The 23,856-nt window shown below is 42.6% G+C and overlaps 1 protein-coding gene across 3 annotated transcripts in view; it reads right to left on the bottom strand.

The window, feature by feature from the left end:
* Positions 1-3,941: 3,941 nt before the first annotated feature.
* Positions 3,942-23,856, bottom strand: part of DCLK1 (doublecortin like kinase 1) — a 391,925-nt gene continuing 372,010 nt past the window's right edge. For 2 of the 3 annotated variants that reach the window (XM_008273545.5, XM_017350169.4), the window contains one exon: positions 3,942-9,581. In XM_008273545.5, coding sequence (XP_008271767.3) covers positions 9,417-9,581 — 165 coding nt within the window. In that variant the 3' untranslated portion in view covers positions 3,942-9,416. Of the gene's footprint in view, positions 9,582-22,755; positions 22,830-23,856 lie in introns of all 3 variants that reach the window. The other variant, XM_008273546.5, reaches the window with a different exon arrangement.

Genomic DNA, 23,856 nt, shown 5'->3' with positions numbered 1-23,856 from the left:
GTACATCCACAATGGTGGGAACAGAGGGGCTCATGTCGAGAGAAAAAATTGAAAATGTCCAGGTTGGTTTGGGCCTTGATTTACCTGTTGAAAAGGCAACGATATTTCACATTCTGGACGATGAGCTGGCGCTGAAATCTTCACTGCTTAATCAGAAGAATCCTGCAAATTAACAGGTAATTCTGATGGAATAGCGAAAGCTCTCTTGGGTGGAACATTAATTATCACCCTGCTGTAAGGGAGAGGTGACGATGTGCGTTTGCCCAGGAAGGAGGGAGAGAGCGATTTTCAGGGTCAGTGGATTTCTCTCTCTCCCTTCTTTTTCTCTCCAGAGGCAAAGAGAAGCAACAGAAAAGACTGATCTGCCCACCCCCCCCACCCCCCCCACCCCCAGCCCCAGGAGTGGTTGGCTGTGAGCTTTGTGAGCAGGAGATACCCTGTGTTGCAGGCAGGCACTCACAGAAGGCTGCCTGCTGTGTCCGTCCACAACTACGACTGTGCAAAAATCATTTCAGGAAGTGCCTGGGGTTTCTAATATTCCCTCAAGAGCCATGCACCCCACTCCACCTCCTCCTCAGCCAGCCCTGGGGACCTGGCATCTGAAGCTGCTTCCTGTTTCCATTTACCTGAGACATGGAGTACTTTTACACAGCTGGGAACCAGGCCAGTCCCTGTATCAGTTTTCTGCTATGACAGCCGCAACTCGGTTGTGACAGCTGGGTTTGAGAGGTTCAGCTTTGCGCAGTACCCTGGCCTTGCTAGGGTTGGCTTTAATTCTCCTGCCTCTGGGCCAGCATTGTGGCATAGTGAGTTAGGCCACCATCTGCAATACCAGCATCCCGTATGAACACCAGTTCAAGTCCTGACTGCTCCACTTCCCATCCAGCTCCCTGTTAATGAGCCCGGGAAAGCAGCAGAGAATGGCCCAAGTGATTGGGCCTCTGCACACATGTGGGAGGAATGGACAGAGTTCCGGGTTCCTGGCTTCTGTGTGGCCCAACCCTGACTGTTTGAAGCCATTTGGGAATGAACCAGTGGATGGAAGATCCTCTCTATGTTACCTCCACTCCACCTCCACACACACTTCTCTCTCTCTCTCCCTGTAACTCTGCCTTTTTAATAAACAAAATTTTTTATTAAAAACATTTCTCTCGCAGCTCCATTGTGCACTCCATGCTCTCTCAAGCTGTGTTTGCACACATGACTCCCTGGCTTGGAATGCCTTCCTGCTCCTTCTCTGGGCTGAGGCCTGCTTGTCCATCAGGCACTTGTCACTCAGGAGCACCTGCTGCAGCAAGCCTCCTCCTACCGCCCTGCTGCACTTAGCTGACCTCCCCAAGTGCCCCGTCCCGCCCTGCTTTCCTCTCTCACCACCCCAATCCTGCGGGCTTGCCCACACAGGCCTGCGAGCATGGGAGGGACAGCGGCCGGGTCTTCCATCTTGTGCTGCAGCGTCCAGCAAAGGGTCTGGAACATGGAAGTGGACATCACTGACTCATCTTGGATGGCAGATGGTGGGTGGGGGTGAAATACCCTCCAGTGGGAAAGGCCCAGGGTATGTCCTTCCAAGTGGTATGGACAGGGTCCTCCAAGAGGATCTTAAAAGTCCAAGGAGAATGGACAGTAAAATGCCCCGCTTCCTGCTTCCAATAGGAGTGCATTGATGAGGGCATTGATGGCATCTTGCTAGTTGTCCACTGTATCACAGGGGGCTGTGTGCCTGGATGAAGAATGTGGAAGAGACCAAAGGCCATGCAAAATCCATACCAAGGCCTAGGATTCCCACACAGCATGGCCCAGGACTGGTTGTGAGGAACATACTTGGAGAAACATTGATATTTCCTTTCTTTTTCACCTCTCCAAATAATGCATATGCCAGAGCCCAAGATGTGGGCAACTTGGGTCTCAGACTTTATTCCCTCCTTCCCTCCTTCTCTTCTTCCTTCCCCTCTCCCTCCTTTTCTTTGTCTTTTCCTCCTTCTGTGGTTGTCTGAGGGTGACGTTTGAATTGTTGTAACAGAGCGGGCCACCAGTGTATTTGCGTGTGACTGATGGCTGGCCTGCAGGCAGCCGGCTCGGTCTGCACATGCTGAGAGAGCCAGGCTCGGCCGGTAGGGATCCCTGCCCCTGACAAACTGGTGTTCGGCCATCTGTGAGTGATAAATCAGCCACCCCACGCCAAGACATCCAGCGCAGAGGATTTCTCACTGGGAGGAGATTGTTCAGATCAGGAATTGTGTCTTCTCACCTTGGCCTCCACAGCGCATCACTCATAGCAGGGACCCACCAGTGCCTGCTGGATTCGTGGACATAGGGCAGTGTTAGGACATGGTTAGGTGTTGAAACCACATGCTAATTGCAGATGGCAGAGAAGACTCCGGGAGGCCTTCTCGTTCAGAGCCCAGGAGTCAGGCCAAGAGTGCCATGGGGTGTGCACACCATCGATCAGGCAGATGGTAAACACACATCCTCAAGTTAGAGAGTCCAAGCGGTTGGAAACACAAGGCCGTGCTTGGGTGTGGGCATAATTGTCATCTGAGCCCCGAACTAAGGGTCTCAAAAAAAAAAAAAAAAAAAAAAGGCAAACTTTCAAGGTATGCTTTCTTGTTTTGAAAGTCTGCTGATGCGCAGTAAAGATAAAAACGGACAATGGGGTTTCCCCGATACTCTGCTAAGCCCAAAGGAAGTGTCTTCTATGCTGTTGGCACTCACTCAAGAAACATTTGAATGAATGATTTGGAAGTGCAGGCAAGCTGGCCGGGACATCTGTCACAGTGCTGATGGCCAGCGTGGATTTGGCTGGTCCAGCTGGCTGGGTGTGGCTCCTCCTCTTCCCTCCTTCTGGAGGGGGTGTCGGGGTGGGAGGGGGAGCAGTGCACCTTCTAAGATAGAGCAAAGTCCCACTTCCATTTAGGAGATGTTGCAAGAACACTTCCAGGATGTTCCTGTGCCTGTTTCTTGTTATCCACGCACCCTCCTCCAGACATAACGACTGTCACCTTCCCAGTGACCACTCCGAACGGCCAGGACTGGTGGAAGGCCTCTGCTCCCCAGTTCCCATATGTGACAGTTTTATCACCTTCAAGCCCAGCGTCGTGTTTGAAGTCCTCACATCAAGGCCCGTCTTTCTTCCAATGGCAGGTTTTTGGCGGAGCTGCCAGCCTCATAAAACAAGGTAATGATGCTTAGGGAGAGATCGCGTTGGCTATTGTCTCACAGCAGTCGCCAGGAGAGCGTGGAAAGGACCCAGTGACTTCACTCCAGAGGAGTGAGAGGGGGACAGCAGCCGCGTGGCAGCCTGCGGATTGCAGGGAAGGTGACTGCTAATTTTACAAGCCCGTGCGGATATGCTGGCACCTCCCAGGACACCAGGGGACCTGCCGTCACTTTTTCTGACTGCCTTTTCAATCTCCCAGCATTGAAAAGCTCAGTAGGAAAGAACTTTACTCCATGGTAGAGCTTTTGCAATTTTCTCTAAGGTCAATATTGCACATGGAGTGCCTAATGGGAAATTGCTAGAAAAATGGCAGCTAATTACAGGTTAGTGGCTAAAACACCACTCTTCTCTGGAGAGCTCGGGCACATAGGTTGAAGGATAAAATAGGGCCGGACGGGATTCGATTTCTTTGTGTTTATCCAAGTCACTGGCCCAGGCAGGAAGGTAATATATGAAAAGGGACATTTTTGGAATAGTTGTTTTTGAATTATGCTTATGAAATACACACTGTGCTATGAAGGACATGTGGGAAAGCTACACTTTGCCTGCATGACTAATTTTTAAAGCCTTGCATAGAGAGAATTCCCTCCCAAGAACACAGCTGGGCTATTCCTTCGTGGACTGAATGTATCAATTCTGAATTGAACTAAAAATGAAATTTTACTCTATGATGGCAAAACAAACCGAGGCATGGACCCTGCAGCTAGGGTATTACGTATAGTAGTTCATACACCAAGTACTAATAGTTTATTAACTTTAAGAACATGTTTTACATAAAAACAGGCAACATCAAAAAAGCTCAGTTGATAAATGAACATGATATATCACAGATGATTTCATTCCACATTAACCTACATTTATTCACTTAAACCAAAGGATTAGGGGGAAAATTGGATCTCATTCCACCTTTAATCATGGATACAAATCATTTGAAAGTTATTTCATTAGGATTCTGAAAATCAAAGATTAACTTATACCATCTGATCCATGCAGCAAGTGATAAATTCAGTATTTTCAAAGGAAACATTGAATTTTTTCACACATCAAATTGAAACCTTTCAGAAACTTGTTTAAATGCAGCAAGTTCCCAGCCCCCCTTTTCAGTATGCATGAGCAAAATACTCTTTAATTTCACACTCAACTAATCCTTTAATAATTTTCTTTCAGCCAGAATGAAAAAGGCTATTATTAATTTCCTAATAAAAAATTTTAAAGAAGTTATTGAGGCTATGACTCTAACCTTTGGACCAGTTTCAATTTCTTTTTATTTTTTCTGAGAATACACCAAAGATTAATGTCAATGGCAAGTGAGAAATTGTCCCTAGAGAACCATTCAAGATTTTTTTTTTTTCCTTACCACATTCAATTGGACTGGAATGAATTGACATTATAGCATCTTTATCATCATTTTTAAAATTCTACTTTCTTTTAATACTGACAGTGAAGGCCTTAGATCTATTACTTACTTTAAATTCATAAAGTATATCACAGACAAAAATATACAATTTTACATTAAAACAACATTAAGGGTCTCAGTAGAAATGTACAGTTAGCTTTATTTTAGAGATTGTTCTTTCTTTAGGGAAAAAGAATGAAACTGGATCTTCTATTTGTCTCCGTGGGCAAGATTTTGCAAACCTCATGATCGTGACACCTGTCAGTTAGAGGCTTGCTTGCGGAAAATGACCACCATGGCATCCTCAGTGTCGAAGCTCAGCAACAAGAAAAACGAAAATGAAAACACAAACACAAAACCAAACACGCAAATTACAAAAATCATACCCCAACCAGAGGCCTTCTAAGCCTCCACTCTAAATTTCCTGTTTCCCACCAGCCTGTGACCCTTAATGTTGCTGGATGGATGGTTGCATATCTGAGATGATTAAAAAATAAAAGACCGACTTAAAAGTACTTCCTCTCAAGTATGTAATTACATACAAACCCAAGATTCTTTCTGTCAGTCCTCGGGACCCATTTGTCACTGTTTCATTGGTGAGCACCACTGATCCAATTTTTAAAGCAAATACGCAGTTATTAACTGTTTAGTGTGTCCTCAAGTTTTGTTGATTCATTTGCTTTAACCAAAAAAGGGTGAAGTGTGTTATACTTTATGCTTTTCTTTTCATATGTGAATTGACAAAAATGTTAACTTTGGAAGTGCCTTTAATCACTATCTTCCCCAATAGATTAGATTTCGATGATTAAATCAGAAAGCCCTAGCTCCAAAAAGCACACATTGACCCTGCATACTGCATGCAAAACAAGGGGCTACTTGAGAGTATTTTCCCCAAATTCCTAATGGAAATGGCAGACAGTATGTGAGAAAGGCTGACCTTTAAACTGACCAACTTCAAGTTTTTAAAAATATTTGGTCCAAAAAAACATGTAGCAGTTTAAAAGATTAAAAACATAGAGAAAGGATATGCTATTTACAATACATGCCCAGTGACCCATCAACTAAAAAAAAAATGCTACATCCAAATGAATAATTACAGTAGTACTACCATCTTGGATCTTGGTACTGTCCAAAATTCTACAGTCACAACTAATGAGGGGATGTACTGGAGTTTTAAAATTATTATTCTTTCCTCATGAGAATTGGGAAAAAGTTGGGAAGAGAATGAAGTGAACTTTCACCCCTTGATGCAGGCCCTGTAGAGCAAACTTCAGCCTGGGGCCCATTTTTATGGTCAAATTAAAAACCTTTGAGAATAAGAGTTTATCATGGAAATGTTGACAGATCCTTACCCACAGAAGGACTAGGGGCAACACAATAATATTAAGAAAACTCTCCCTCAACATAAGCGAGCCTGGACTCTGGGGATAGACTTGTCTAATGGAAGCCATTGGCCAGCAAACAACCGTGATTTAATGTGCTTGAGCCTTGGTCATACAGTAGCTCTTGTGACCTTCTAAGCCAATTTTTCTTCTTTCTTTTTTCTTTCAACTGAAATATGCCTCAAAGGGCAAAGGATTGCAATTTTAGCTTTCATTCATGGATATATTGCTTTCTTTCAACAATATCTGACGGGCCTGTTAGCCACCACCCATGGGGGTGGTGAGCAGGTTTCAGGAAGGTCTCATTGAATACAAAACACCAAGTGTTTTCAGTAGTTTATTCACATTTTTCTTTGCTTATTTTAATATGCACCACGTGTAAGTTAGATGAGGGCTATGGCAAAAACATGTTCAATGATGGAGATCTTACTTTTCCTTCTAATGATCTGGAGCAAATCACATATTCATTGATCATAACAAATAAAATGATTTCTGCTACAATGCTGAGAAAAAACATGTTCATTAATATGAACAGTTCTCATCTACAGAGATGACTTACATGATGCAAGTAATGAAGGAGTTCTTCCTTATCTAGTCTATTATCAAACTGAAAAGAGGAATATTGAAATTCCCTTGAAAATACCATATGGTTGGTCAATTGTCAGTAAAGGAAAGACAGTCCCCATCACCAGGCCACCACCATAACAGCTATAGTAAATACTTGGAAAACAAAATATGGAAACACTTGTGGTGATGAGTAAATTGATAATTACAGAGATACACTGCCATAATGGTACATATTTGTTCTATGATAAGTGAAATAAAAAATAAGATCAATTTGGTTATAGAAATTCCCTAAAGAACACCACCACTTAATTATTTCAAACTTGAACTATCCCAAGAATGTCAAGAAAAAAATTAGAAAGCACTGGCTAAAAGCAAAGCAATCTGGATACACCAACGTAATCAGCATGCCTTGTGCTTGTCTGTTAACCCTCTGAGTACATCTCTGACATTCAGGATCTTGGTAGCTTAATGCTGGAAAGATTGCATTCCATCTGATTACTCAATATTTCTACTTGACAGGTCACATTCCACTGTTTATTCAGCATAGTCACTTGGATTCTGTAGCTGCTGTGTTGGGCTCCCCAGGATGAAGGAGCCCCGCATTTTTCTGAGCTGCTTGCCTGTCGGCCCTGTGCTGAGAAACACTCCCCAGCCTGCACCGTCCACAGTGCCCCCCGAGGAGTTGATGGCAAACAGCCCGGGCCATGCACTGAGGGGTCTGGACACTAGATGCCGCAGCAACACACTGAGTGCGCACGGGAAAGGCCGTAATTCAGAGAAATAAAGGAAACAACAATCTACTCAGGTAGATCTCAACCCGAAGGAATCTGCACACTGGCACATTCAGAGTTGAAGTCAAGCTCGGCAGCCACTCCTCAGCCTTAGAATAGTGCTTTGCTTTGTAGTTCTAGAGAAAGTGGTCATTTCTAACAGTTCAGTCAAGTAACATGGACTTGACCTACACACCAGCAGCCTTCCTGGTGTTCTGTGCTCTGCCTTCTACACCTCCCTCCCTCAAACGACTCTGTGGATTTACTGGTTAATGCTACTTCGTGTTTTGTAAGTGATCATTTCTGGACTCTCTCTAAAAGGAGAGAAAACCTCTGTTTACACATCAGGACCACACAGTCCATAGAGATGAACCTACATGTGGAAGAGCAGCACTCTGGGAGGCTGTGTTGCCAAGACAACGGCATATGATGACTAATTTCTGTATTAACATAGTGAAGGGTTTAAGAATAAAAAGCAGTGACTGAAGATCAATGTGTGGTTGAAAATGAAGAACTGACCATAGAATGGTCGTTCAGAAATTTCAAGGCTCTCAGATTCTAAAGCATATGCAAAACAGGAAACGTAAGGACTGTTCAGCCATCCAGATGTGAAGTTCATAAAACACCACTCACTGGTTGTCTCTGATCACAGAATTGGGGACATTCGAGTTGGCCCTTGCCTCCTGAGACCCCGTACTCTCTCCTCTGAGCTCTGTGGTAATGCACAGGAAGCCGAAGGCCCCCATTCTGAAATGCAATACTCCTACATTCCAGAAGAAACACAGGCCTGGAAACGCAAGGCTAGGGAGATGGATTTGGTAACCAGAGTGAAAATACAGGCCTCAGACAGGGCTTGGCCCCAAGACAAATCCATGTTCCCCTGGACAACTGAAAACAGTGGTGTAGGAAACCCATCTTCCGGAATGGAAGATCTGTCTTCAGGGTTATCTTCTGGGTCTTCCATCTTGATCTTTCTTGGGAGACCAAACAGGTAGCACATGGCATTGTCATATCAGTGGTATGCCTCTGGATTGTGTTCCCACTGTGCTTGGCCATCTTACAAAGCACTTGCCCCAGCTCTCCCATGTATGGATTTCATACTCAGTGGGGGATTTCACACTGACAACCACAGGGCATGAAAAAACAGGTGAGAAAAAGCACAGGATCTTGTTTCCTCTTTCTGCTAGAAATTCCAGCCCTGTGGAGCACCTGGCAATTTATTGCTCTTTTCTACCAGTTGTTTCTTCTGGGTAGATGTCTGATACCGAGCAGCAGACCCTCATTCACCCAGCACGAGACAAACTGTGGTTCCTGGAGGGTCTGTTCTGGTACTAGCAGCAGCTGATGTGGAAGCAGCATTTCTGGGGCATCATTAGTACAGCTTCATAGGGGGATGATTTGGGGGAGGGGCCCCTTCTGTTTCTTGAGTCAGGCTGTTGACCACACACCCAATTCCCTCCACTCAGGGTGCAGGACTCACTGTAGCTAATAGTTATACCTCCAATGACAATTTTTTTAAAAAAAATCCCTTTCTTAATAGGATTGTGAAGAAGACAGAGGGGTGCCTATGTCCAAGTTATAGGCCTACCATGTTCTAAACCCACAGAGGACAAGCAAGAGTATCATTCCAGATGCCCTTCCTGTTTGGATATTTCAGCATCTAATAACACCCCATGCTCTGCAGCATCAAGAACTATGTGTGTATACACCCAAAGACCGGAAACATTCCTTAAGAAGGGTTCTCAGTAAAATTCTATGCACTCAGAGGGTTAACGTGCTCTAATACGTACTGCAGATCTAGCTCGAAGGATGAAAACATTCATTGCTTCTATGTTTTAAAAAACTGCAAATTAGCCTTAACCCTTTGAGGACCCTATAGCAGCAAATCACAATCTTCACAAACCCCCCTGGGCCATTCAATAAGGGGAAATTGCCATGAAGATACCTGAAAACACACTGTCTGTTCTGCCATTCAAGCTTTGAGTGCTAGATAGATCAGATGAAACTGTTTTACATAAATTTGGAAAAAAAACAACCTCAGAGTCTCAAAGGGTTAAGCTAGGACTTTGAGTAAAAGGGTCTTATTAAAAGGGTGAGTTGGGGGAGCGAACAGTCTCGGAGGAGCTTGGGGAGTAGTCTTCCGATTCCGAGGTGACTTCTGGCGGAGCGGGCTGTGCCTTGTACCGGCTCCTCACATCCTGGTTGCGTCTTCGTCGGAAAACCTGCCTCTCCTTATCAAGAGCGGTGGTCTAGCAGGGGCATAAAATGAGAAAGAGGGCAATTAGGCCGTGGGAAATGGCAAAATACACTCTAGTACTTTCTGAGGTTGCAAAAATATGCTGGCTAAGTTCACATGTCCATTAGGGCTCAATTTTGTTGGCAATTGTAGCCACTCTTGGGGAACTCTCTGCTCCCCCATATCCAGCTCTTCAGAGGACCTGTTAATCACATCAGCTGGCACAAGCAGGATGGATGATGTCATAGGTGAGACCTTTCCCTCGTCCTGTGCGGACTTCTGCTAGCTCCATATCTATTTACCCTTGCTGGCTCCCTGGCTAGCCAGAGCTTCCCCCTGCAAAGTGGCAGCCTCACTCCTGTGTGTGTGTGTGTGTGTGTGAGAGAGAGAGAGAGAGAGAGAGAGAGAGAGACAAGTAGGGACGCCCCTCGGGCCACACTGATCAACATGCAGCTCGGGCAGCTGTACAATAAAGATGAAACGTGATGAAGTTGTCAGACACAAAACCAGAGCCACCCACTCAACTCTGTTCTTTTGGTGCCTCCTCACTCTAAATGATCCTATTATCTGGTGATGAGAAAGTGTGGCTGAGTCTCTGGAAAGGATTGGTTTAATTTTAATGAAACTGAAGCCTGAAATGGAATACTGCCTTGAATGCAATTAAACCGAAGGGAAACCTTCGCATGGATTTCCCTTTACAAAGTTCATTTTCAGCGTAGGTATTCCATCTCCCAGCCTGGGTGCCTCATTTCCCTGAGCAAACCTCAGATGCTCCCAGGATGTGCTATCTGGCCGTAACTCTGGAAGCTATTATGACATCCGAATGGGAACCAGCATGACTGCATCATGGATTTAATGGGTGTGGGGAGGAGGAATAGGTCATTACAGGGAAAGCTTACACAGAGTGCAGAAGAGCAGGTACAAAGCCTGAAGAAAAATATAGAACACATATAAAAGTTGAAGGCGTCCTTGTTTGAAAGTCTCTCTTTAAAAGGATGTAGCCTGGAGGTGATTCTGCTTTTAAGAGATTACTTTTCCTCTGCAGGGATATATGCTACCATTTTTCCTCTTGAAAATTTACTGTTAGCTTCTTCAAAGAACTGAGATAAATTTATAGCCAGCCTGGTTCTGAGAACAAAGTGAAAACTAAGCCTCTGAAACAATCGTGGTATAGCATTAGAGCAATCTTAGTTCTAAAATAGAGCAATCAAAGTTCCAAAATGAAGTAATAAAGAGAGAAAGAGAGGCAATGTGTAGAATCAGTACAGTAAATGGCTTCGTTAGGCTGAACTGCTGTACTTTAAAAACTATCCACACACCAAATAACAGTATTACAAACCAATGAGGAAAATAAGCTTTAATCATTCACTTCTCGTTCCACTAGACTGCTAATACAATGATTCAATAACTCGTTGAAATGTCTACCTTTGACTCTTCTACTTGTTGAATTTTTAAGTTCTTGGTCTTCTGTACGTTGATTTTATGATATTTTTAGCATCATAAGCCCAAATTCCTAACTTTAAAACATTGTAAAACTACAACACATGGTATTTTGCTTTCAAAACAAACTGAAAATGCTCTGTTTGTATGGAGTTGAATATTTGTAAAAAAAACAGACATCTATTTAGTCTGACTGACATAAAAAGCATTCTGTAGTTAATCCAAGAGTAATATAAACTTTCTCTTGGTCATAAAAATTATTTCTATTTCTACTTTCTTGAGAATGAAAAAAAGTCATTGGCATTGGACTGAATTCTGATGAGGGAACAGAGGCAGTCAGATGTGGAAAAAAGAAACACATGGGGCTTGTGGTCAGGAATTTTGTGTCCTGCTCTGTCCGACTCTGGCTATGTGAATCATTCACTCAATTCTTTCATCTGTCAAACAAGGAGCAGAAATAATTCCTTTTCTCTAACCGAGTTGCTGTAAGTAAAAATGGATGTGCAAATGCTTTCTACACAGTCAAGGCTCTCAGAAATGTAAGGTGTTTAGGTGTTTTTTTTTTTTTTAACAATTTGAGGTAAGATAGTATTTTAAAATTAAATAATTGCAAGTCAGAGCAGAAAGCCACATTAGAACTTGACTCAGAGAACTTTCCCTCCCTCCCTTACTGTCACTGGCACTTTCTCAATATTTCACTCGTTTCTCCTCACAATGATTAAATAACTGGTTTGCAGATATTAAAATCTATCTTTGATTCTTCTGTTTAAAAATCTTTAAGAGCCCTCTATATATCATTTTGGGGCTTATCTCCATCAGTTTTTATGACATTTCTGATAGCCTACTTAATTAACACCAGTCACACTCGTGCTTGCAGACACGGAATAGATCATTTCTCCATGAATACTGTAACCTGTCCTATCCAGAGGCTGGTGGCACTTATTTCTCAGCCCTTGTTGGAGGGACCCATTGCCCTCATCTCACTTTCGGCTGTACAAATGCTTATAAATGCAATCCCACATCCTCCTCCTTACTTGCCCTTCTGCCTAGCTCTTTTGCTTTATCCCAGCTTAAATGGTCAGTTCTACCTACCCCTGCCAATCTCCCTGGCCAGAAACTTTCTAAAGGTTAACCTTTGCAGATGAGCACTCCTGTCTGAACGCTCCTGAGATTTCAGTTGCATGGTTCACTAGCATTCTCACGACACTTCTTCTTGGAAGCATATCATGGTCACGATCACATGTCATGGAATAAAGTTTTGGTGGTTGTTTCTATTGGATCTAGAGAATTCTTAAAGTTGAAAAGGGATTTACAAGGCATCTCTGTCTAATGCTCTCTGTCCTCACAGGCACAGAAACTGAGGCGTAGGCATGTGAAGAGACTTGCTCATAATTGCATTGCTAACTAGGAACAGAACTCAATTCTTCTCCTGCAAAAGGCCTAAATAAGTTTTGCCCATTTACTCTGAAGTTTAGTGGAACAGATTAAATGGATTCCCTGCACTTCAGTAGCTTACTGCTTCTCTCTTACTTCCTAGAGTGAGCTGGTAAGAAGACACGGAACACACTGGCTGCATCAAAGGCCAAGGTCAGGGCTCTCTCATGCAGATGGTTAAAGAACTCTCACTTAGGGGCAGCAAGTGGGGATCCATTGTGTGTTCAGTTTCTTTCTGAATTAAAAGGTCTGTAAACTCCTAGGAAAACCTGGGTCTGATAATAAACCCACCCAATTGCCAACCCACCCAGGTCCTTGAAATAGTCTGAAAGCCTGTAGGTAACATTGTGGGCTCTCAACCAATTTGCTTTCAGTGATGTTCCAGAAAACATCACTGTCCACAGGCATGTCCCCTGCTGCCAGGGCTCTCACTCCTCTTCTAGTTCCATGGACTCTGGCTTATTTTAGGAGCTTCTTTCTTTTCTGTTCTCATAATAATGTAGTATGCATTTCCCTCACTGTATCTTGCCTATCCCCAAATATTGCATAATTATGGGATATCCCATAATATCTCATAATAATCAATTCCAATTTACTGTTAACTCTTTGGAGGGCCAAGAGCCAGTCTTGGATGTCCTCTCTGCATTCTCCACAGTCCAACATACATACAACATGTCTGCTATGAACCTTGTGGCTTTTAGAATATGGGGAAGTGCAACAGAAGTCACCTTTTCCTCTCTGATGCACCCAAAGCTCAGTCCACACTGCACTCATTCAGCTGACAGGTCCATTTCTACAAGGTCCAATTTATTTACAATTTCTCATAAAGTCCAATTCTGTGTCTAAGCCCTTGCACTGTGCTTACAATAAAAGCTTCCCGGGTTTAATTCATGTTCTTACTCAAAATGATCCATGACATCAGTAGACTCATAACCCCATTAGCAGGCGTTGGGTTTTCCAGCACAGCATCTGGTTACTCTGCCCTTAACTAACCATATCTTATTTTCCCTTTGGAAAATTTATTTGCTCTGAAATTTACTGAAACAATGAAGTGGATTCCTTGCACTCTAGTAGTTTGTTCTTTTCCCTTTGTGCACAGTATGAGTGGAGAGAAGACACTGACCACAGGCAGATTCAAAGGCCACCAAAGACAAGCACTTTCCCATGCTCATGATCAGAGAAACCTCCCTCGGGGGCAGCAAGTGAGGAACTATTGGGTACTCAATCCCATTCTGCATCAGGCAGCCTGTCCACTCTCATCATCTAAGGTTCCAGTGAGGGCGACCCTACTGCCATTGCTTGGGGTGGCACAGGAGTGAGTTTACTACATTCCTCAATATCCAGGATTGGGTCAGGATAGGTACCCTACTCTGTCAATGGGCCACAGTAAGATTTTTGCTGGGTCTTCACCAATACACTAAACCCTGTTTTTGACAGGGTGGTAGCCCTGGAGCTGCTTCTCACATCCTGGTATCTTGTGGAGTCTAAGACTAAAGCAGGGCTGAAGGATGGAAAAGTAGTCAAGTCTTGCCTCAGTGCTGAGCCCACTCGTCCCTGAGGCCAGACCCTACCTGTGGACCTTTCAGGCCATGCAAAATAATACAGTCCTGTTTTGCATGAGCCAGTTTAGTTTGGGTTTTCTTCTTTTGTCATCAAGACAGTCCTAATGGGTAGATCTCTAAAGGTACATTAATCATTTTCATCTCCACTCGTGTCTCAAGGTGTTCACAACCTGAAACGACCTCTCCTCCTCTCTGACCACTCGAATTTATTTGTTTTCCAAGACTCGATCAAATGACACACTCCACCATAAACCCCTTAAACTCCTCAGGCAAGAATTGGCCAAAGTCTGGAGGAAACTTTTGGCACTTCATTGTACACTAACCTCTTACATCTTTTCTTTGCATATTTTCCAAATACCATGTAAATACCTCTATGGTAAGATTTGCAACTTTGCATTTTCCGTAATGCTTAGCAGACTGTGGCACAAATATTGGGCTCCTATGCAATATTTCTTATGAATACAGAGTTATTTTAGGTGATTACGTCCTTTCTGAATAGCAACAAGAGAAAACAGAATCTAAAGCAGCTCTCTAAAATAAGCGTAAGAAGTGAAGAGTATTGAGCCAATATTTAAGAATATAATTTACATTTCATGTATGATCAAATTCCTATGTCAGATAAAGTTAATGTTATGGTATACTCATGCACTTATCCATTCAACAAACATTTATTGTGGCCTGATTTCTTATCACAGTAAGCTCTGTCATATATGATATCTTTAGGATTTTAATTATGGCTATAAAATTAACTTGCCTCTAAAATATGAGGAGTTCATCTTTCAAAACTAAAAACTGTAGGTCTTAAAGGTAGGTCAGGACAGATGAATTCCACAAAGAAATAGAACTATATGTCATTATATAATTTTAAAAAGGTATTATCATTAAAAATATGTAACTCAAGTAATAATATATATATACATATATATATATATAAGTATTTGAAACATAACTTGTTCTCTAAAGTGCTGTATTACAGATTTAAATTCTGGGCTCTTTCAACCATTTCTGAAAGGCAACTCTTTCTTTGTTTTCTATTCTTTTTGACAGGCAGAGTTAGACAGTCAGAGAGAGAGAGAGAGACAGAGAGAAAGGTCTTCCTTCCATTGGTTTACTCCCCAAATGGCCGCTACGACCAGCGTGCTGCACTGATCCAAAGCCAGGAGCCAGGTGCTTCCTCCTGGTCTCCCATGTGGGTGCAGGGCCCAAGCACTTGAGCCATCTTCCACTGCCTTCCCAGGCCACAGCAGAGAGCTGGACTGGAAGAGCAGCAACCAGGTCAGACTCTGGCACCCCAACCGGGACAAGAACCCGGGGTGCCGGCGCCTCAGGCAGAGGATTACCCAAGTGAGCCACGGCGCCGCCCAAAAAGCAACTCTTTAATCACAAAATATTCCCAGAAGTCAAGCAAATGGAGTCTCTCAATGTCTCCAGAGTAAAGTAAGAATGTCCTTCACCTGGTTCAGGCTTGCTGGCCCACTAAGAAGGCTTCTTAACAGTTGTGTTATTTTACTAGCAATTTCATTCAGGGGTGCAGCTTTGTTGGCACGTGCATGAATGAACTTGCCATGGGACTCCTAACTGTCTAATAAGTAAGTCCCCACTTCTCCACAGTATCACATTCGTTGCTAATTATCACAGCTTAGAGGTGAGCAAGAACTCTGTAGATTCTGCAATTGACCAGTGGTAACCAACTATGAAGCTCTAACCTAGTTCCTTCAAATGTATTTACTGTACTGTGTCTGGGACCAGGACACAAATGACAGTGTCCTGGGGAAGCCAGGTAGACGGAACAAATAATAGAGAAACAGAAACATTGCCTAAACCTACCACGAATTGTCATCAAGCCCTTAGCAGCTGCTAGTTCAAGTATGAAAATGGAGGGAGGGTAAAATCATGCCAGTTATTTCAGTGACTCAGGTGGCTGCACACATGGTAGTAGGAAACTTTTGAGAAACTAACAGCCATCATGTTTTGGTGCCTGCCATAATACCAGGCACTCATAAATAAAATAAAAGACAGTGCTTGCCTATCCAATGGCTTTATTTTCATAACAGATACATTTGATGAATGTGTTCAGTGGCCAAAATGACACTACCCTTCATATAGTGCCTAGATATTTCAAATTCTTATTTCGGACACTAGATTTGGCCATCAGCATAAATACAAATGAACTATCCATCTGGTGTATCTATGCAGTGTTAGAGGGAAATCCAGCATGAAGGAGGAAGGTCAGGAATGAATTGAGAATATGAATGGAAGCATTAGCTGTGTTGTTGCCAGAACAAGTCACCCCACATATCTGTCATGCCTGTCCTGTCTGGTAGCTTCAGTTAATGCCCTTGGAAACAGCAGTAGGTAGAAGTTAGTAGAATCAGCTTTTTTGTCCTAGCTCGGCTAATTATGTGACCTTGGACGAGTTTCCTGGTCACATTGAGCCCTGATTTCAGGTCCATAGACTGAAGGGGGCTACCATGCGTGATTCCTAGAAAAGCTTTCACCTATGCAATTCTATGAATATGCTTAATATCGCCATCAATCTACCATAATGGGTTGTGTTTTTCTCTTAGTAAACAATAGCCCTTACAGTCTATGGATCAAAAAATATTTCTGTTCTGCAATATGTGCAGGATTTGCAAGGGATATACCTCATTTTAGTTGTGAGCCAATGTTTTCTGTCATGGCAGTAATTATTGGATTTAAGTAACTGCATTTTTTAGAGGCAAATGTTGACTGTTTTCCCTTTTTTGCATTTCTTAATTTATTGCTAGCCATCACAAATAGTCTTCATTTCATTAATAAAAGAACATTATTGTGCATGTTGCCTTTTAGCCTATCCATTATTCATACTACCTAGGAGACTAACAGGGGGTGCAGCTGCTGGGGTATTAATCTCAGAACCCACTCCTTTGCTTGCCCTCCCTCTGTAGGGACTGAGTTACAATTTGCTTGCCATTTTGGAAATGTTTTGCTTGCTAGTAAAATTAAACTGAGAAATCAGCTGAAATAGCCACCCTTCTCATTTTATCAGGCTCACTGTCATGCTTCTCTGTTTTACTTTGTTTCCATGGTTTTTCCCTCAAGTAAAGATGACCTTTAATGGCCAGAGGTCTTTGTGGGATGCAACTGAGTGACCTTCCAAGCTACTTTTTGGGCGTGACTATCTTATGTATCTTATGTCATCTTCCCGGGAAGGCCAGCCTCAGCTTCTGCCTGCTCATCTTAAACACAGGCTTCTCTTGCTGACCTTGTTCTAACTGGAACTCAGGTTGGCCTTGCTCTGCAATGCGCTTCTGGTGGCCTCCCATCAGAGGATTAAAATTATAGCCACGTGGTGGGGGTTAGCTCGGGCCTCCAGAGGACAACTTTCATGAGCTCCCTCTGCTCGAAAGCCTCTGGTTCCTTACAGAAGCTATTCTGAGCCGCCTGCTGTTCCTCATACTAGTAAACGAAGAACAGCCACAGGGGCAGTTGGTCCTTAGGACATCTGACAACTCAGAACTCACCGAGTGAGGGCTTATTCCTTTTCTTGCAAAAACAATTTCAGCCTTGCCGAGAGGCTTACTCCTGGGTTGCTAAAGATGGGGTTTTATCCTAGAGCATCTGAGATGTGATTTGATTTCCTAACCTTTGAAGCACTCCAAACTGTTCAAAACACACCCACATGGGAGACCAAGGTCTCTCTATGCTAATGGTCCTTCTCTTATTTAGAGAGTTCAGTCACTTATTTATTAATTTTATAGACATTGAGGGCCTACTATGTGCCTGCTGTTCTGTGAGGCAATGGAACAAGAACCATTCCATTTCATGGAAGCTGTATTCATTGTAGGTGACCCCTCTTCATTGAGATACTTTAGCTCCCGAATCCAGTGGTAGGAAAACTTTCTGGAAAAAGCTAGATAGTTAATATATTAGACTTTCAGGTCATCTGATTTTTTTTTTTTTTTTGACACAACTGATGAACTCTGCCACTGTAGGGCAAAAGCAGCCATAGTTAATTTGTAAATGAGTGTGGCTGGTTGTGTTTAAATAAGACTTTATTTACAAAAACAGGCTGTGGGCTAGATTTGGCCCCATTGGCTGTAATTTGCCAATCCCGCCCTGTAGGATAGCATTTTAGACTTACACCTCATCAGGATTTTTGGCTATAGTTACTTCAGGTGAAATTTAATATTATATTCAAAAAAATCTACCTTATAAGTGATTCAGCAGTTGATCTGAATTAGAGCATCAAAAAGTTCTTGATTCTACTTTGATAAGAATTGCTCTGATCTGGAGAGAGAGCAGTTTTCTCAGGAATGTCTGCGACTACGGGGAGTCAGCGGCTTCCTCCTGGAAGTGAGGAGTGTGCAGAGCAACACTTTCTGAGCTCCTTTGGGAAAGCACTGTGCATAAGCCACTGCCTCAACCCTCATTACAGATCTGGAAGGCCTTTTTATAGGTGGGAAAATTGAAAATTAGATAAAGAATATAACTTGCTCAAGGCCACTCTGCAGGAAGTGGGGCAGAGGGGATCCAAACCCAATGCTTCCCGACTTCTCCGAACATTGGGTGGCAGATCTTTAATCAAGTTCGTTTCGTTTGGGCTTTCCAGACTTTACTTTCTAGAAGTGGCACATGTTTATCGTGTATTTGAGAACTGTTTGACTCCAGTGTATGGACATCTATATTCTTTCTTGATAAAATAAATGTGTATGATACTGATGATTGAGTTCTTCATGATGTATTCTTTCCTACACATTCACACCTGCTATAGTCTATATCCTATCAGTGAACATCACCAAGGAACACTGGCAAAGGATGGCAGGAATGAATATGTAGAAAAGAGTGCAGGTGTTCATTTTTGAATCAAAATAAAAACAATGCCACATAATTTCTAATGAATACTGAATCATTAAGCATCTCAGGAAAAGGTATGAAGTCCCACTACAACTTATACCCAATGAGTAGGACTTGGAATGCAATGATTTTTCTCATTTCTGATAAGTACCTTAAATTATAAAAAGACACATGTATGTCACTGCATTCTTTTTAAGGGGCTTCTGAAAACAAAACAAAATAAAATAAAACCTCCACCAGTGAATCAACAGATGGCTCACTATCCCCATGCTTCTTTCAATGATTGCTTGTGACCCTCACTCGTCTTTTGAACCTCTTGGCCCAACAACTCATTTTTGGGTACCAAGGTACAACTGCTAGACCAATCCTCACTCCTTTCCCTAAACTACTCTGTCATGGCAGTTGGAGTGGTTTGGAAGTTCACAGCTCTGCCTTTCTGTGTTAAAATTAACCATCCCCCAACCATTCTGTTACAAAGGGAGCCTCTGGAGATGATGGGGGATGGCTCATCCCTTGCAGGAACAGAGGCTTCTGCCCTCCCTTCTGGCAGTGCAAGGACACTCAGCAGGGAGAACTCCGCCACCCAGCAACCTGCACCACACAGCAACCTGCTGTGTGTGTTTGGCTACTTTTGGCTGAGGCCAGCAACGTTGCGCTGTGGTTCCTTGTTGGCTTCCACAGAAATGGTTCTTTCAAACCTGCACCAAGCAAGATGCATTTAACTGACCCCATTCCTTTTAACAACCGAGCATGACAGCATTTAATAGCCTTGCAAAGACGGCGCGCGGCTGCCACCGCTCTGCCTCATTACTCACTGTTTCAGGATGGTGCTCGGATCCAATATGCACATTTTAGTCACGTCATGCCTGGGAACCCAACCACGCTTTTGTCCTAGCTCACCTCCCCGTTGTATCTTATTTAACATGTTTAGCTCATGTCTTGTTTTGATATTTGCTTTATTTAATTGGGTTGCCCCGGCCTCGCTGTTGCCCCGGTCTACATCCTGAAGATGCAGAATTCTTTTCTGATTGTTGTCGGCCACTTGAGAAAGGCAGAAATGTGTGCGACAGCATCCTCTTTGGATGCGTGTTCAGGAGGAGGAATATGTGACGGATGTAAATGCTGTCCAAGGGTTTTCAGTGGGGGGAAAATGACAGGTTCCTGGGACACATGGGTGCGGAAGGGAGCTCAAGTCCTGCACCATACCCTCCTTGAACTCTGGGTGACAGAGCAAAGTCTCCTGGATAAACTGGTCAAATGGAGGATGCTGCTGCCCGAGGGAGAGGATGCAGGAGAAGGAGGAAAATGGACCCCCACCACTTCTCCACAATCACCACAAAGCCAATTAAGCGGGAAGTGCCAGTTCTGGGCACCCTAAGGAGCTGCTTTTTCCAGCCTAGCCCCTGATGTGAGCTGCCTTACAAAAAGCAAGGGACTCCCAAGCGTTCTGCTCTGAGCAGTGAAAACAGCTTTGAGCACTTGTAAACACAACAATTGGGACGGGGATGTTCGCCTGTAATGATTGTTTATGCTGGAAGGTTGGCTGCCACTGTGGTTAGACAAATGCTCCCACTTCCGTGGAGATAAAAGGCAAGCATGTGCAATCAGTGAGGAGAGTGTGTTCGTTCTGGGGCTAAATGGCATTATAAAACTTCCTAATTAAGCATATACGCCAATGAGTTTTTAGCATCCTTTCTCCAATTTAGCTTTACATACTGGGTGCACTGTTTAGTACGGCATTAACTATAAACATTGTTGTTACTGCCCCCAGCTGGAAAATAGAGCAGTTTATGTGTGGAAGAAAAAAGAGATTATCTCCCATCTGCTCCTGCCCATTATTCAGCGATGTGTCATTTTGTCGGCTGATGGGAACCATCACGAGGATTTTCCTTAAATGGTCTTTTATACTTGTCTATATTTATTAATTATTGTGTTCACTTGGCATTTTATTCTTACCTTTAATCCTGCAAATTTAGTCATTTAATTTTCTACAAGTTTAGCTTTTTGGGGGGGGGGGATTAGATGTGTTTAGACGTGATTTTTATTAGACAAATATGCACAACTGTAATTAGACATACTTGATGCCCGTTTGTAATTGTATATCAACTTTACACATATATGTCTGGTTAATATGCCTGAGGATAGGAGACGTGCAATTAAAAAAAGGATGGAGCATGGTGTGATGCAGTTTATAGAAAGTACAAACCAGGCAAAGCTAATTAATGCAGATAGACTCTGGGGTCAGTGTTTACCCCTGGGGCGAAGTGACCTTCCTAGAAGGGCCTGGGGGAACCTCCTGGGGTGCGAAGACTGTTCTGAGCCTGATCTGGGTGCTGCCGGGTCAGTTAGTGAGAATCTGGGGCATGTATTCATGAGGTGTGCACTTTTCTGCATGGATCTTAGCTTTCAGTAAAAAGTAAATGATGCATGAATCATCTTGCACCTTAAAAAGTCAAAAGTCAGAAGGTGCACCAAGGCAAATTATGATGAATTCAACCCTTCACTCCCACAAGGTAAAAAAATAAAGTTCTACATCTATAAAGTAATTTACTTAGGTCAATAAAAAGGTGGACATGCGACTCCTACATGTATATCAACCTGAAAGAGATAGACAGCTTTCTCTATAAAAATGACTTTAAAAATACCTTATTGAGGTTTGGGTGTCTCCTTGCTTTAAGCAGTTTTGGAATTCATCATGACCTTGGTATATTTGGATCGTCTGTCAAAGCATGCCCTTTTTTGACTTCCTTAAGTTCTTTGTTTTGAGTGTTTTAATGATAGAAAAATAATTAGGAGTAAAAACTTGGGGCTAAAATTATATACAGATATGAAATATATATATGTATATATACACACACATACACACACATATCTACTTTTTTTTTTCTGTAAACTTGGCTGTCTAATCCATGAAACAGTGCCAGGCAGTCACTACATTACCATAACAGGCTCCATCATTTGGGGAAAACAATGCCAAAACCAGTGATTTTTTCTTGGCCAATGCTAAGACATGGAGCTTTACCTGGAGATCATTTGAGAAACATTAAGTGGGAAAGGAAAAAGTTCCCTAGGACTTCCCAGAGTTCATTTCTCAAACCATCAAAAACCATCCTGTTTGTGGATAACTTAAAGAGACACAAGTGATGTTTCTTGAAGGAAATGCCAGGGCCATTGACTGGAATAGAAAATGATTGGATAGAATTCTTCACCCAGTTACAAAAAAATCAATACCTCCCAAAGACCCTTTTGCTTGAGCAGATAAGCCAGCTAAATAATCTGACAGTTACAAATATTGAAAAGTAAATTCATGCAATAGCTAGTACATAGAGGGATTTCCAGGGAAGAGAGGTAACAATAGAACAAAAACAAAACAAAAAGGTGGAGGGTTTGAAAACACAGGATAACCAACACACACAATGCATTGTATAGCCCATTGTACTTGGAGGCGCTTCTACTACTAAGGTGTAAATGCATTGTTTCATCCATCTCAGAAGGTCAAGGTTGGGCTTGATGATTTTAAAATGACAGTATATGCTTCTATAGAATAGAAACTAAGGTGCTATTGTTCTTCCATTTGTTAAGGGACAGAAGAGCACTGGAAATCATTGCTTTAATCAGCAATCAGGAAAATGCTTTGGCATGAACACTAAATATACTGTCCTTTTAACCAGAAGGGAAATTGATACTGAGCATGTGCAATGGAAAGAAAGCTGGCAAATGTCAGTGTGAATAATGGGTGAAAAAAAGGAATGAGGGGGTGTGGCATCTCAATCAAGATTAAAATGAAACTGATAAAGCAGCATATGGACTGGATAACAAATCAAAAGCATGTTTATCCACTGAAGGAACTGGTTAATGGAGACTGCCAGCACGTTGCCATGGAAACACTGACTGTTGAGCTGCACCATCTCATACCTTATCCAATACATTCCTGGTTGTTGGTAGTAGTCCAAAGACCCTGATCTCTTGATGGTAAACCCGTGGTCCAGCTGAGCAGAGAGAAATGGGGGCAACTCAGTGGATCAACATTGTGCTAAAGAATTAAGACTCCAGACCAAGCTGTCCTTCACTAACTAGATAGGTATCGTCACAATGCCCCTTCTGCAGGGTAACTAGCTAAGGCCTTAAATCCACACATTGAAAACAAAACAAAATGAAAAAAACAAAACCAAAAAATAAAAAACAAGAAAAGAGACTAGTCCCTCATGACTCTCTTGAATGTCAATTTGTTAGAATAGATCTAGGGTGTTACAGCAGTTTTTGAATGCACATTTAATAAAGTCCTTGCAATTTCAAAAGATATAAACACCTCTTCATATGCCATTGAATGGAAAATGCTTTATAATTAAATAATGCACTTAAATCAATGTTAGCCACCTAAGAGAAAGCAGATTGGACCCTCCCCCAAATATTACCCTATGAGGTTTAACTTTGAGGACCTCATAACTATGAAATAAAAGGGGGAAAGAATCATGTTTTGAAAGCCCATAAATCACAGCAGTTTGGATTTCTGTCTTTAGGAGCTCATCTTCAAAAACAGATCTATTCTTAGAGGTGAATCAATTACATTTCTGAACTAAAGAGATACAGTGTAATGCAGTCAGTAAATTTTCTCTACAAAAATATGAAAAAAATGCAACAAAAACATCTTTCACTATATTAAAAATGCATATAAACAATGAAGTGCTTCAGATCAATAAACAGAAGGTCAGATATGCTTTCAAAGTGGTTCATCCTGGACTAAGATGTTAGCTTTTGGCTACGTGGGAATAAAAATTCCATCCCCAAACGGGAAGACTCAACAACAGGCTGCATGCCCACTCCCCTGTTCTGCCCATGAGAGGACGCCATTTGCACGCCTTGTTTTCCACAGAGGCTCTTGAGTTCTGTCGAACGATGCACTGCTGTGATGCTTTAGACAGCCCCTGCTTCCAAATTCACAAAGGCATTTTAAAAACATGCTGGCTACCAGGCATTTAAACTAACAACCACTGGGGAGATTTGGTGGTCTAATTA

Source organism: Oryctolagus cuniculus, chromosome 9 (genome assembly GCF_051225735.1).
Source record: "Oryctolagus cuniculus isolate XC-2025 breed Fujian yellow rabbit chromosome 9, ASM5122573v1, whole genome shotgun sequence".
NCBI lineage: Eukaryota > Metazoa > Chordata > Mammalia > Lagomorpha > Leporidae > Oryctolagus > Oryctolagus cuniculus.
The sequence above is the reverse complement of the archived record's forward strand: the minus strand, read 5'-3'. Positions and strand labels throughout refer to the sequence as shown.